General features: G+C 35.6%; 1 protein-coding gene across 1 annotated transcript in view; it reads right to left on the bottom strand.

The window, feature by feature from the left end:
- Positions 1-14995, bottom strand: part of LOC113113495 (glycine receptor subunit alpha-3-like) — a 52349-nt gene extending 37354 nt beyond the window's left edge. The window contains exon 1 of the mRNA XM_026279744.1: positions 14568-14995. Within this exon, the coding sequence (XP_026135529.1) occupies positions 14568-14638 (71 nt within the window). The 5' untranslated portion in view covers positions 14639-14995. The remainder of the gene's footprint in view (positions 1-14567) is intronic.
- Positions 14996-16351: the final 1356 nt, after the last annotated feature.

Raw genomic sequence — 16351 nt, 5'->3', positions numbered from 1 at the left:
TGTGTGTGTTTATATACCAGTCTACCTGCAAGTATTGCTGGTGGCCCTAGATTTTGGCCATTGTAACTACCTTTTTGTTTTTTTCATAAATTTAATAGTAAACAACATAGTAAATCTTGCACATGATTTAGCCTATTTTTTCCTTGCATGGCATGTGCAGGGCTCAGTACACTTGTCAAAAAATAAGGCTGTAATAAAAATTGTAATTATCATCATATAGTTTTTTACTCAAAAGTTAACTGTCTCTTTAAATAATATTAATTTAGCTTGCTACTTTAAAAATATTTTAATTGTGTACATTTGACTCTGTGTTTATTTGTTTATTTATTTGGGTCCCCATTAGCTTCCACAATGTGGTTGCTAGTCTTCCTGGGGCCCATAAATGTGCTGAAACGTATGTACAATTAAAAATACACAAATATAACATACATATAACTTACATATAACATAACCACATGTATACATTTCTCCACATATACACATTCACACACATACAACATTTGAAAATGTCAGTACCTATATAACAGTCACAAATTAACTGGTGTAATGCTATTAATAATAATCTGTTTTAGAGTCTTCTTAAAATTACATATGTTGGATATATGCCTTGTTCTTAAGTCCAATTTATTCCAAGCAGATGACGATCTAACTAAAACTGTTCTTGTCATACAATTGGACCTTGCGGATGGAACCACTAACACACCTGAGCTCACCTGACGCGTAACATGTGCGTGACAATTCCCACTAAAAACCAATTTATCTACAAAAGATTTTGGATTGCTTTTAAATAGAGCATTGTGCATATAACAGAGAAGACTTACTGTATATTAAGTTTGTCCTCCACCTTTAGCCAGCCCAAACAGGTATGCATTTTATCCACACTGGAGCGAAAAGAGCAACCAAGGGCTACTCTTGCGGCTCTGTTCTGAATAATTTGTAATTTTTTCAGATTACAAGATTACAGATTACAAGATTTGACTCTGTGTGAGATGTTGTTTTCATTGATGACCTGATTGCTTTGGTTCAAACTCTCACTAAGGATGAGCCCAGTAGCTAATGGCATAGTTATATCAGAATATGAAAGGTAGAAAGGAATAAAAGAAAGTTTCTGAATGACAGACAAGTTGAGAGGACAGGGAAGTACTTCAGACAGATTGGGAGAAGAAGGAGAAGGCACTTGATATTTGAAGAGATGGAAAGAATGAAAGAAACAGATGAAGGAGCATATTAGACAGAAACAGGATGGCTTAGACAATTAACTGAAAACATCAGTTCACAGTTCAGTCAGTATAAAAGAAGAGTTATAGCTTCACCTTTACAGTGTGACAGGTCTGACTTAATGAAAAGCACTTACAATTCACACATGGTTTACTTCAGTCTCAGTCCCAGGCAAGAATAAATGCCAGCAGACACCTTATGCTCAAATTCAGATGAAACATTTATCTACATAGACTGTATCTGAAATATGTCAGTTGCTTATTGATCACCTCTTTAATACTTTAATATCGTTCAATTACACAAATTACTTCAGGAATGATAAAATTGCTTTGTTTTCCCACACACATTTATTATAGTTTGTGCTATGCTCATTCACTAGCACAACACACATTCATCTATACTTGGATATTAGACAAATACATTTATACAGTACTGCATGTGTGCCTAATTATGTTTTATGTATAGTACCATTTAATATATTTTTTCTCATGCCCACCAGAGCTGTATTTATTTCATTAAAAAATCAGGAGATGGGTACACTGTGGTCATAAAGGGATGGACATGGTCAGCAATAATACTCAGGTAGGTTGTGGTGTTTAAACGATGCTCAGTTGGTACTAAGGAGCCCTAAGTGTGCCAAGAAAATATCCCCCACACTATTACACCACCACCAGCAGCCTGAACCATTGAGCCAAGGTAGAATGGATCCATGCTTTCTTGTTCTTCATGCCAAATTCTGACCCCACCATCTGAATGTCACAGCAGAAATCGAGACTCATCAGACCAGGCAACGTTTTTCAAGTCTTCTATTGTACAATTTTGGTGAGCCTGTGTGAGTTGTAGCCTCCGTTTCCTGTTCTTAGCAGGAGCAGGAACTGATGCTGTAGCCCATCTGTTTCAGGGTTCGAGGTGTTGTCATTCAGAGATGGCATGCTGCATACCTTGGTTTTAATGAGTGGTAAATTGAGTTATTGTTGCCTTTCTATAAACCAGTCTGCCCATTCTCTTCTGACCTCTGACATCAACAAGGCATTTTCATCGACACGGCTGCTGCTCACTGGATATTTTCTCTTTTTCTGACCATTCTCTGTGAACCCTAGAGGTGGTTGTGCATGAAAATCCCTGTAGATCAGCAGTTTTTCAAATACTCAGACCAGCCCGTCTGGCACCAACAACCATTCCACATTCAAAGTTACTTAAATCCCCTTTCTTCCCCATTCTGATGCTCGGTTTGAACTTCAGCAAGTTGTCTTCACCACATCTAGATGCCTAAATGCATTGAGTTGCTGCCATGTGATTGGCTGATTAGCAATTTGTGTTACCAAGCAATTGAACGTGTATCTAATAAAGTGGTCGGGGTGTGTGTTTGTGTGTGTGTGTGTGTTTATCTTTTTTTTATCTTAATTTTTATCTCAGTTATTATAAGGAGAGTATAGCTGCAGTTTTGTTGTCACCCCCTGTAGGCTTCAGTCTCATTGGGCTGTCATTGCTGTGGGACAAACAGCCCTCTCCCCCACCCCTCGTCTGGCTCCCTTAACGTGAATCCACAGCTAAACTGCTGGATTGGTGTGACCTGTCCTGTCAGCATGGTGTTTGCTGTGTTGTCCTGCTCTACTAATGCGAGGAGGCTGGACACAATTTGGGTCCCTTTTTTTCTCTAGTGGTTCACCTTCTCTGAATGTTGCCCACTGTCATTTTAGTGTTGTGTACTGTACGAGATGCTGATAGAACTCGTGTTGTTTAGCTCATGGGCATAGACTGGCCATCAGCCTGGGGTGTGCTTGAGTAGTTATTCTGTCTTTCCTTATTAAGGTGCTAGTTATTTTCCTTTAATGTCAATGAATAATGGAGTGTACGGGAATGTGTTGCCACCCTATCCCACACAATTCGATACTGGAATAGTAAGCTTTGGTTTGCCATTTAGCATTAATGGATGAGTATTGCTGTGACAGCTGCTGACTGATTCTAAACCATAGTCAAAAAGAGTACAATTAATAAATTAATGATAACAATATTTATTTATAAAATAAATAACAAATTAGCAGGGATGCGATTTTTCTGTTTTTAAACTGATTTCTGCATTTTCCAACCTTTGAAATATTTGTATTGTAATTTTACTGTTGTTCTATAAAATTATTAATTTATATTATTAAAAGTATAATTACATTAGGGTACATTACTTTTTTATTTTTATTGTACAGAACAATAGTATGAATATACTTATGTATTGATCGGTTATTTTTTTTTTAAATCATTTAATAATAGTAATTATTATAATGATTATTATTAGGGATGCACGATATTGGATTTTGGCCGATATTCGATATGCCGATATTTTCAAAATAATTTTGGCCGATGCCGATACCGATATCGATATATATACAAATATATACTGATATATTTAAACTTTAATTTTACTGAAGAGAAATCCATGTATCTCTTCTGTACTGATTCTACCATAAATGTATTATTTTACAAATGTAGACAGACATTCACATCTGAAAAACAGGTCAATTATTTCACTTGGAGAATATCGGTTTGGCTCATCGGCAGAAATATTCATATCGGCCGATACCGATAATGGTCATTTTAAGCTTTTATCGGCCGATACCGATATTGTGCCGATATTATCGTGCATCCCTAATTATTATTATTATTATTGTTATTATTACGTTTATTAACAGGTTCACAAAAAAATACTATTTTTTTTTTTTGCTATTATTATGGCATCTATACAACCAAGAGAGGGTGCAACCAGATGCATGCACTATAAATGAACAAAATATGTGAGAGTTTGTTTTCCCTACATAACACAAAACAAAAAGGCTTATCGATTCTGTCCCAAGTACCCATGAACTTTTGTGTTGTGCATACAGTAATTTATTTGTGTATAATTCCAATGATTTAAATGTTAAAGCTCTCTGTCTGTCTGTCTTTATATCTATCTATTTGCGCATTCAGAAACCCTCATTTGTACGGAGCCCCACACATGACATGCAATAAAAAATAATAATAAATTGTGCGCACTATTTACTAATTTGTTCCCTCAATGTATTTAAAACATGCACACAATTAATATTTTGATTCCTCGATTTGGTAAATCGTGTGCACAATTTTCTAATTAATTATCTTGATTTATAAATCGTGTGTGCGATTTAGCAAATCGAGGGAACAAATTAGTAAATTATGCGCACAGTTTATAAACCGAGGGAAAAAAATAGTAAATCTTGCACATGATTTAGCCTATGTTTTCCTTACATGGCATGTGCAGGGCTCTGTACACTTGTCAAAAAATGAGGCTGTAATAAATTTTTTAATTATCATCATATAGTTTTATACTCAAAACTGTCTCTTTAAATAATATTAATTTAGCTTGCTTATTTAAATTGTTATGAGTAGCTTGTAGCTTGGCACACTACGTTTTCAAAGCAGCTGCCAAATTTAGAAGACTGTCCTATTTTTCCCAGAGCCACCCTGTGCAGTCTGGGTTTATTGAAATACGAAAAATTGCTAAACGTGAAAGCTCCCTTCTGCGTTTGTCCTCTGGGAGCTCCTCAGCAGGAGAGATCTACTGGATGCTATCAATCAGAATGCAAATATTACATATCTGATTATGTGACAGAAATGCTCTTTCTCTTTATAACTAACACAGACATGGCAATTGTAAGATGCAACACTTAACTCATGCCAATGAGAAGAGTTTAAGTTGACAGTGAAGGATTTATGTGCTTCTTTGTTTTTTTCCCAGATGAGTATCTCATTCCAAATAAGTTGTCTAGCTTATCATTACGGAACAAGTTCTAATACACAAATTGATTCCTGACATGCTTTCAATCTCTTTCAATGTCTTTTTTGAATGGTGAAAGAACTGAGACTTTGTTTGTCAGTAAATATATGTCTATATACAGCTGTTATTAAATTTAAACAGTGTTTCTGAGTAATTTAATACACTCTTTACTCCTTAATGTACTTAATGTTTTACACCACTAACTGAAATGACCAGAGTCCCCTGGGATCCTCCCTCTCATTTTCTATTCTCCAGGTCTGCATTTCCTTTTCACTCAGATAGCTAATTCACTGACTGGATAAATCACTCGCTTTCCAGAACACTGAATTTCATCCCCAGATGTTTGAGGCATGGCTGATAAACATTGTTCCCAACATTTACTATATTGATACGGTCTATGTTATTTATGTTTCTTTGTGACCCAACCTCTAGATCTTTGCCCTTTAGCTGCACTCCCAACATTGTTACACTAGTATCATAGCATGCCGGCCTAGGACTGGAGATCTAAAAAGACTGATGATAAGATTTATGAGATGCATTGAGAACAAAGAGAAAGAGGATTTCAGGTATACCTGCTGAATAAATAGCTTAGCTCTCCTATCTTAACCTTGAGTGCTGCATCATTGGCGTGCTCCATCTACGAAAACATTTTTGAATGAGTAGGCAAGTATTTGAATGCTGCCTCTTAAGATGACTTCTTTTGGTCAAATTCTGGCTGCAGTGCATGAATAGTTTACAGAGAATGCAGTCTGAGAATTTTAAAGGTGCCATAGAATGCATTAATACAATATTTCAAATTGTTCCGTGATATCCCCAGAGTGTTACCTCAAAGTAAAGGACTTTTCCGTTTTCTTTTTCTTTTCTTTTTGTGTGTGTGTGTGTGTGTGTGTGTGGGGAATAATAATAATAATAATAATAATAATAATAAACTCTTTTATATAGCACCTTTAAAAGCATTTCAAAGCAAAATAGAAAACAAATTAATCACATATAATCACATAAAAGCTACCCTAAAAAAGTAAGTTTTAAAGGATGATTTAAAAACACTAAGGGATTCTGCATTCCTAATCTCAGAGGGCAGGATATTCCACAATTTAAGAGCTCAAGAAGAGAAAGCCCGATCACCAATGGTATTTAGCCGAGTTGTTTGAACAGTTAAAAGACCATCTTCAGAAGAGCGTAGAGCACGCGTGGGGTGTAGGGGGTTAAAGCTTGCACAGATATTGAGGAGCCAAATTATTCAAGGCCTTATAAATGAGCATTAGAATTTTACAATCAATACAAAAACTAACAGGAAGCCAGTGCAAATTTTCCACGATAGGTGTGATGTGCTTCCTTGCACTGGTCTTAATCAGAATTCTAGCAGCTGAATTTTGTACCAACTATAATTTCCTTAGGGTAGCTTTAGAAACTCCAGCCAGCAAAGCATTAAAATAATCAATACAAGAAAAACAAAGGTATCGATTAACTTTTCAGCTACAGAAAAAGTCAACATGGGACATCATTTGTCTGTATTATGCATGTTTTAAATTGACATCAAATATCACTCACTTTTTAGTTTAGTTTGAAACTGTAAAGCAGAGCCATCCACACTTAAGGTTATGGACTCTGATTTGCACAACTGGTGAAGTGAACCAATAAGCATCACTTCAGTCTTGTCACTGTTTAGACAGAGAAAATTTTCAGACATCCATTTTTTAATCTCAGTAAAACATTAAGAAAGAAAAGACACAGGCATATTGACATCAGGTTTTGAATTTATATAGATCTGAGTGTCATCAGCATAAAAATGAAAGCTAAGACCAAGAGTTCTTAAAAGTTGGCCAAATGGAAAAAATGTAAATACTAAAAACTAAAAGGCCCAAAAGTGATCCCTGGGGAACACCAGAGTGCAACACACTGACCTCAGACCTGCAACCACCCTTCGCAACAAACTGCTTGCAATCAGAGAGGTAGGACTTAAACCACTTCAATGCAGAATCCGAAACTCCAAAGATAGTCTCTAAACGGGTGATAAAAATAAAGTGATCTATGGTGTCAAAAGCGCATTAAGATCAAGAAGAATCTGTTTAAATAGATGGCCAGAATCAGAAGCCATTAACAAGTCATTAGTGACCTTAACTAACACTGTTTCAGTGCTGTGGAGTTTACGGAATCCAGATTGAAGTTGTTTAAAAAGATCATTAGAGAAAAGATTAGAAAGCAACTGAGAAGCCACTGTTTGTTCTAAAATTTGGCAAGGACTGGAAAATTAGAGATGGGACGAAAATTCATAAGATTATCAAAGTATATGTTGTTAGTCTTTGGTACAGGGGTGACAGCAGCAATTTTAAGTGTTACTGGTACAACACCGGTGCACAAAGAGTCATTGATAATTCTCAAAACAACAGGACAAAGGGAATCAAAACATGACTTGAACAGACAAGATGGTATCGGATCAACTCTGGAAGTAAAACCTTTCAATTTCCAAAATCATATTGCAGAGAGATGAAATGTAACCACTGTGTCCTCAGCGGTCTATTGAGACTCCTATGTTTGTTGGTGCATCCCAACGCACAACACTTTAAGTGGGTTTTTGTTGCTGACATTATACTTCCAGCAGCTACAGCGAGAGAAGAGTAATGGTTCTCATGGAACCAGAAATGGTTCCGCAGCTTCTCACTCAGGGTTGTGTATGTTAATAGGGCAGAGAGCATCACAAAAAGGGCAATTTATTTTTACCATTATAGGCAGTTTTTTTTTTTTCAAACACTGTGGCCAGTGTTGTTCAAACACCTTAAAAAAGTGATTTTTGCATTCTCTGGCACCTTTAAATATAATTTTATCAATACAAAAAATAATAATTAAAAACTATTTACTAATATTTATCATGTATTGCGCTCATTTATGATTTGCAGCATAGTTCCTCCCAGTGAAGGAGGAAGCTTACTCGGTTCTGGATTCAGGCTTTTGTGTCTTCATGGTCTCATTGCCTACACAAACTTACATTACATCAAACAAATACACTTTGCATTCTGTTGCCATCACTAACACTGCACTGATTATCCATAGCACAAAGGATGGTCTGAGGATACACTGCATCAATACTCGGGTTCTGCAAATCATATCCCTTATAAAGTTTCAGGCTGCTAAATCTAGTCTATGCCTACTAGGGGTCTACTATTTCTTTTTTTATGTTTAACTTTCTTGCTTTAATTTACAAAACCTGAAGAAAATCATGGTTAAAAAAAATAATAATAATAAAATAAAATACTCTATCCATGGGTCCTGTCAAAATTAGAGTTAAAACAGTTCATAAAAACATCACAATAATAGTTGTTTGAATTATCATTCTGATGGCATCCATTCACTGCGGAGGATCCATTGGGGAGCATTTCATGCAAAAGTTCTCCAAATCTGACGTTTTCATTTTTGGGCAAACAATTCCTTTAAGAAGAATGCATTGTTAAGAATGGTTTGCAAAATCCATCCTCTTTAGCTACTTGATAATTATATAATGCAATTTTTTCCTTTGTTGAAAAAATGAATCTAATATAATGAAATGTGGTTATAATTACCTGCTGTTTTTTTTTTAGACATTTATTTGTTCCTCCACCAGCTGAACTTGAAATGACATAGTTACAATGATTTGTGTTTGCTGAGTCTTTCTAATAAAGGGCCTCAGATTGTAATAAAAATGCTCTGATGTTAAATTTCCTGAGATTTAGCAGTAAAAGTATGTTGGGCTCTACTGTATATCAGTACAGCCACAGTGGCTCAAGCTCTAATCTGGTGCTGGTGTAGCTACATGCACAATTCACCATTCACTATATGTGGATCTGGCTTCAGCAGCTCAAAGCATTGCATTACAGCAGCACAAGATTTTAAAACCTGTCCCTTAAATTTCACAGTGGTATTCAAAAATACAGTTTGTTCCCATACTGAATTAACACAATTCTGTACGTTTAGTTTTTCAAACATTCTTACAAGATGAAAACTTCACCCAGGTTAGTCTGTATATTGTCAGGCCAAGTGGAAATAGAAAACAAGCTAAATGGACAGGGAAGAGCTCTCCTGCGTGCCCAGCTGAGAGGTATTTTTATTGATGGAGTACATGCAGCTTTACTAAGCATGAGCTGAAAAAAAAACAGGAGCTCACACTCCACAGAATGTGACAGCAGTGGCACTGATGTCTGACAGAGGTCTGTGCTTCACGCATCAACTGCCACACTGGCAGCTTAAATGTCAAAGTTATGGCTTATTTTTGCAACTATATGCAAACCGTGACCAGCTCACCTAAAACTCAGGTAATAGATCCCCTGGCAGCTGTTTTCGCTGTACTTCACCACCACACCATTTCTTCATCACTTGGTATTGACATAACTGCAAATGATATTATTGTTTTTTTTTTGAGGCATTTATGAGGAATCATATAGAGATTTTAAGAGTTATATATACTTTTGTACCAAAGACATAGACTACCACTCAAAAGTTGAATTAATACAGTATATTTCAGTAAATACATCAGAAGTTTTAGTGAGAGTTATATACTTCTTTAAAAAAAAAAAGAATAATAATAATGTAAAATTAACAACCCCTGTCTTTTGAACAATGGCATACTTTGTAATAAATTCACACTATAGGATTTATGCGATTTTTCTCAGAGCATCGGAATATGATAATACATGCAAATTTATATTCTTTTTAAACTGCTTATATCACGAGAGCACCACTGATACCTTAACTGCTGAGTACTCGTGTTTGCCTTACTTTTGTTTCCTTTTAGAGAATGAAGATGTTTATTAGAATAAGTGTTCAATTTAAGTTCTTAATAATTCTTTCAAAATGTGCTCTTTTTGTTTTAACCTAGCACTTACAGTATTTAGATTTTACTCCAAGACGATTTCCCCATACAGAAAATCTTTAAGAAACATTTGTAAGCTTCTTAAAAGAGGGTTCCCTCTCTTCTGTGTCTTTCTCTGGATTTCAGAGAAATGGCAGAATAACTCAAAGCGCAATCAATGCTTTGTGAGAAAATCTTATCAATAATGCAACAGGAGCTACCTAATCTGCCTTTCACAATACACAAACTGGCAGTAGAGGCAGAGTAGTGAAACAGATTTAACGAAAAAGACTAAAATACTTCTTGAAGTAGAGAAAAAGAGAGCATTGGTGCTTTTAGAAGCCACGTGGTTTGTTAAAGAATGAGAGCCAGAGGGTAAGGCTGGCCAGTTGGTCCTAATGCACACGGCAGGAATCGGAAACTATGAGGTGCGCTTCCCGCTTGGGGGTGAGCCGCTGTCATCTATTGGAACGTTCCGCTCCAGTGAACATTCCAGCAGATGACAAAGAAAGCAAGAGGAGTGCAAATGTGAACATCTGACTTTACATTGTGCATGTGTGTGTGTGCATTTTGCATTATCTTCAATTATCAACAGTCTTGTTATGTCTTATTTCACAGACAACCCCCCCCCACCCACCCCACTCCTTTTATCACCTCTAACCACTGCTACAGTACATCCTATCATTGAGAGAAAATCAGAGACATGCATCAGGCTCATTGGAAAACATGCCTCTACCGTAATTTTCCCATAGAAAGGTACTTATATGTACAGTGTACAGTACAGTTTGTTAATGTGTTCATTTGAAATGAACGCTAGAGATGGTAAAACACCAACAACATTATTTTTTAAAACACATTTACCATAGTGGATGATTTAGCATCGATAAAGCATTAACCTTTTATCTCCACTCATCAGCATTTGATTTCCGAACTGCTGCAATATGTGAATGAACCAATAATAAAATAATAATAATACAAAAAGATAAATAATAATAAAATGTTGGGGTCACATTTATCTGTTTATGTGAAAATTTTACATACATTTTATCCCACTCACTGGACATTTAATTTTGAAACTGCTGTGAAATGTTCAAAAAGTAACATAATATAATGTTAGCAAAAACGTTGCCACATCCACATATTTTTCCTGAGCCTGGTTTAAGTAGAAAAGGTACTTATTCCATCCCATTTTTTTTGTGAAAGAGCATAATAGGTATTTCAAATAGGTATTTCTAGACATATCACACTTTAAAAGATTGATAAACATCTGGGTATTTTTGGTGGGTTGCTTAGCATCAGCGTGTCTTTCTTTTGGGGCAGATGACACACTGATGCACAGTGACCACTTTCTTTGGTCCAGTGCTGATATTAGTCTGTCTTGGTCCAGTCAAGTTATTTTATTTGGCAGGACTGCTGCCACAAAATTCCCCTTATAAAAAAATAAATAAATAAGAGGTTGACAAAAAAACAATCTTTCTAAATTCATTATGTATGCAGTATTTCCCCACACTGAATAGTAATTATGAATACTGATCACAGAAGCAAAGACACAACAGTAGACTGTTTTTTTTTTCTATTACATAGCTGCACATAATTAAATCCACTGTCTTCAAACCATGAACCTGCAATGAAAATGTCAGTTTTAATAATATAAGTCAGTCTTTGTGAACTGTCAGTGCAGTGTAATTCTCAGTCCAGATACTAATTACTTCTACTCTGTGTCTCTGTGTCAAATTATGATTGATTAAGTGTTCTTTCTTTGCCAATACAAAGGCAAAGTTAATATTTGCAAACAAGATTGGGGCTAGTTGTTACACTTTTCATCCCAGTGAATACTGACTTCCTCTTATGTTTGAAATTCAGTTACCGTTAAAGCACATTTTCACCACTATTAATCAGGGAAAAAAGAATATGCAGACCTTTTGTGACACCATGGCCCATGGCAGTTGTCACACTATATGGGGTAAGTTGAAAGTATTTTAATCATAAGTTATGCTATGTACTTGGTAGAGGACATTGGGATTTACCGAACTTTGTATAAAGATAATTTTCAACTATGTTATAACATAATGATTACATTTTCTTCATTCAAAATGTGTGTAAAAATTGCCAAAAACAGGTTTTTACTTATAGCACTTGTGACAAATTCCCCGTGTGACAGATAACCCCTGTAGCCCTTATTTGGGTTGGTAAAGCTATGGAGAAATCAGTTTAGTCATCCATGAAGCCACCAACAAGTAAGGAACTAAGACAATATTCAATGTCCAACAAAACAGGATACGACAGCATGACTTTGGGGCAATAAACAGGCAATTTTGATCCTTTTTGTTCTTCATAACACATACAACAACACATTCAAATCCATGTCAGCCTAGAGTCACATAATGACTTGCTAGTATAGAGCAGAGACATATAAACCGGTGCTGAGTGGTGTCGGATATGAACATTTCCATTATCCTCTCTGAGAATAAACTGACTGCTGAAATATCACTCTGTATTCATTCTCAGTGTGTAAATGCTAAATGTGTGCGTGCTGGGGATGTTTGTTTTATTGTGGTTGTTGATGTGTGTGTATGTGTGTGTGTGTGTTTTCATCTGTAGTGATGTTGTGAGGACTTTTGATATGGTTTGATATGGCTGAATATATGCTTCAGTAAAAAGTAAAGTTGTGGGAAGTTGTCATGAAAACTATTTAAATAAAAATGTTATAAACATTATTATCATTAATAATAAGAAGAATAAGAATAAGAATAAACAAATAATGTGACAAAAACACTCTTACTAAAAATAATTACTAATATTTTGACTAAATGAAACTTGAACTAAATGAAAATATGAAAAAAATAACATTCTAAATATTATTTGAAATATGAATAAAAACAGTATAAAATAGTGTCTTAAGGATCCAAAAAATAACAACTGTGCCATCACCTCTGGTATATACCTGAAACGGGAACATCTTTAAAACATACCAGTTGCTCATGAGATATACAGTATACTGTAGAATAACATTAATTAAGGCACACAGTTTACTTAATCCAGTTAATTTTAATACTTTTCAACTGTTTTGTTTTATAGGAAACAGGCATTTTAAATCATTTGAAATTGTACAGCTGGTGATGACTGATAATGAACCAATACATCACCCATTAAATTATCTGCAGGGTATCTGAGGGTATCTTGATGAGTTATTATGTGCTAGTATTTATGGTACACCAAAGTCAGTATACATTGTATATACGATGGTGGTCATTTTTATTCAAGCATTTTAATCCAAGTGGATCAAAGAATGTAAATCATCAAAGAAAACTATAACCTATATGAACTACCAAACTCTATATGAAAATCAGACAGAGTCGAAGAGATGCTTTATACAGTCTATAGAGCCTGCAGATAGAATCTCTGCACAAAGATCTTCACTAAGATATAAGCACATTGAGATGAAACTCACAAGACTACCACTCAACACATTGTTTGCTAACACTGCAACTGTTGTGAAGTGAAGCTGAACTATTGTTATTGCATGACATCAAACAGACACTCCTCTTCCACCTCCTCTTTTAAGCTCGTTACTATCCATAAATATTTCCCTCTTTAAAGATTAATCTTTCTGGTGAGTAAAAAAAAAAAAAAAAAAAAAAAAAGTAACATAATCATTGTAAAGTTAGAGTAAGTGTCAATGATGGATGTTTCATGCACACTGTAATTACTTCTGAATTGTGGAATTTTCTGAATTATGTTCTGAATTGTGGAATGAGTTATATTCTGCTTTTCTTTGAAAACTATATCCTAAGTAATGGCTTTAGGTAAAAACTCTCCCTCAAGGATCACTGAATGGCAACCAATACCAAGGCAACATAGAATCAATAATGCAAGGTGTTACGCTTGCGTGGGCCTAAAGGATCATGACAAATGAAACATAAAAAATTCATAGCATCATCACACAAAAGAATTGTGAGGATTCAATTCAGTTCAAAGGGATCCAGAACTCTCGCCTGTGCCAGTGCCAGTGGAGCCAGGTTAGACTGAAGGGTGGTGGCAAAGAGTATAGACAGAGTAAAAATAATCACCCAAATTATGAATGTATATCATTCAGGATTCATGAGAAGGTAAAGTTCCACTGGGATGTACAGTATTATAAGGAGTGCAAAAATAACATAAATTGAACTGAAAAATCAATTTTCTCCTTGCAAAAGATTTAATTGTATGTGAAGTAAGAGAAAATTATGGAAGAAGTTTTTTACATATTACATCTATTTTGTTTTCTATTTCCTTTAATATTTTCACATTTCTAACATTTGGGCACAAACGTGTTATCAATATTTATCCAAAATATCATTATTCCTAATTATAGAAATTGTGAAAAGTCCATTTTATTTCACTAAACAATACTGTTGATTCCTGAGCTTTAAGTTAAAATAGGAAGATAACACCTGTTACACTTAGAAAAGCTGCTTAAAAAAAAAAAAAAACTTTACCAACCCCATCAATAGCTGTAACGAACACAGTGGTGACACAATAATTTTTCATAACTGCGTAGGTTTCTGTATTGTTGCTCTATGAGCCTGAAACATTTTTTTATTTTTTTTATTTTGATAGTTACAACCTCCACAGCTCAGTGACGATCAGCTACATAGGAAGTGTTCATGTGATGTTGAATCCCAACACAAAATTGTAAGGGGGAAAAAAAAATCTCCAATCATTTCTCTTTCCTCCACCAGGGAAAATATTTGCTCTTACCTCAACAGAATTCCTATTTCCCACGCAACGAATCCCCAGACAGCCACAGGACGCAGCCTTTTCCGAGTCATCTCAAGGCTTGTTTGGCATGGACATACAGTCCTCTGTGAATGCCTATGCTCTCTTCAGCACCTCTGGCTTCTTGACTTCAGGACCCTGGACAGCGCTCCAACTGTTCCTCCTTTACCCCTTTGCTCTGTAAGCTACGCACCGCAATCGCAAAGGAATCCCTCATAATCTTATGAAGCTAAACGGCATATGTGAAACTCTTCCTTCGTAGCGGCAATGGATTGCTATTTGAAAGCGTGCGGCAGCTGAAGTGATTCTTGACATATTCAGACATTTCTGAGCAGAGACCGCCCCACACAGCGCGGTTGACTGAAAGCGCGCATCTCCACTCTCCCTGTACTCATGCGTGTGCAACGCTTACTTACAATTACAGAGAACTGAATTTGAATACTTCCCCTGACTGCCAGTCCTTTCACTATGAGAGCTTCCTGCTCACGTGATTAATACCGAGCAATATAGCAATAAACGGAATTATCGATTAACATTATTATCGTCGTAGACGTCAGTAGGGGATTACCTATTATTAGTCAACCCTGTTGACTTTGTAAAATAAACAGATGATTTTTGAAAACCAGACAGTTGAAATATCGCCATTAAATTCTCCTTCTAAGTCATGAACCTAAGACAATGGCTAAATTAAGTATATCATATCTACCCTGTTGCTTTTTTAAAATCATTTGTTTCAACATATTCTATTACTGCTATTATATGAACATACTTTTTTTTTGGAACAGTAGATAACTGTCTTCAAAATTAAATTAATAGAAAAAAGTACTGCATTATAATAACAGTGTAGCTACATTAATGATCTGTTTTTTAATAAATGATAACCAATTTCAGTTAAATTTTTTTATGCCTGATATTCAGTATATCATGACATATAGTTATATTGAATCATTTTGGGTTACAGTACAATCATTTCAAGCTGACTGTATCAGTAAGCAATGATGAAACTAAGCGCAATGTAACTCATGAGTCATACATGATGGCACATGCTAAAACACATGCTGATTCCCTTGGTGCTGGAACGTGCCCGGTCCAATCTGGCAGAGGGGCCCGATGTTGTATTAAGTATAGGCCTGAACTACTGCCTGTTTTTGATTTACCCATGAAATCATTGTTGTGTTACAGTGAGTAACAGTGTCTGGCATGGGCTGCCGTAGGCAGAGTCTATGGCACAGCTGAGACTGGGTGCATCTGTGCAGCGTGTGTGTACATGTGTGTGCCCACTCCTATTTATTGTGCCACGTTGACCCTGTTCCCAGCTTTTCTTTTCTTTTTTTGCCATTGCTCTGGAATTGGGTGATAAGCTCAAATGCTCTCTGCTGCCAAAGTGTGGCATTAGGGAACTTGGATCTGCTTTTTAATTTTTCATTCATCTCCTTCTTCAAAAATTACTTTAATGTGCTTTAACAGACAACAAAGGCTGGGACTAAATAATTATGTCCAGTCTTGCATATAGTTGTCTCTTGATTCACTATAAATAAAATGTTATCTGCCAACTCTGGAAAAGCTTTATAATAAAGTGTTCCCATTCTTTGACTATTTAAATAAATAAAGAAATAAAGAAAAAAAAAAATGCTGAAAATGTATTTACCCTTTAGGCCATCCTAGATTTCTTCATCAGAACAAATTTGGAGAAAAGTAGCATTACATCACTTGCTCACCAAAGGATACTCTGCAGTGAATGGGTTCCATCAGAATTAGCTGATAGA

This window comes from Carassius auratus, chromosome 1 (genome assembly GCF_003368295.1).
Source record: "Carassius auratus strain Wakin chromosome 1, ASM336829v1, whole genome shotgun sequence".
In the NCBI taxonomy this organism is placed as follows: domain Eukaryota; kingdom Metazoa; phylum Chordata; class Actinopteri; order Cypriniformes; family Cyprinidae; genus Carassius; species Carassius auratus.
Note: the sequence above shows the minus strand (reverse complement) of the source record. Positions and strands in the feature narration are given on the sequence as shown.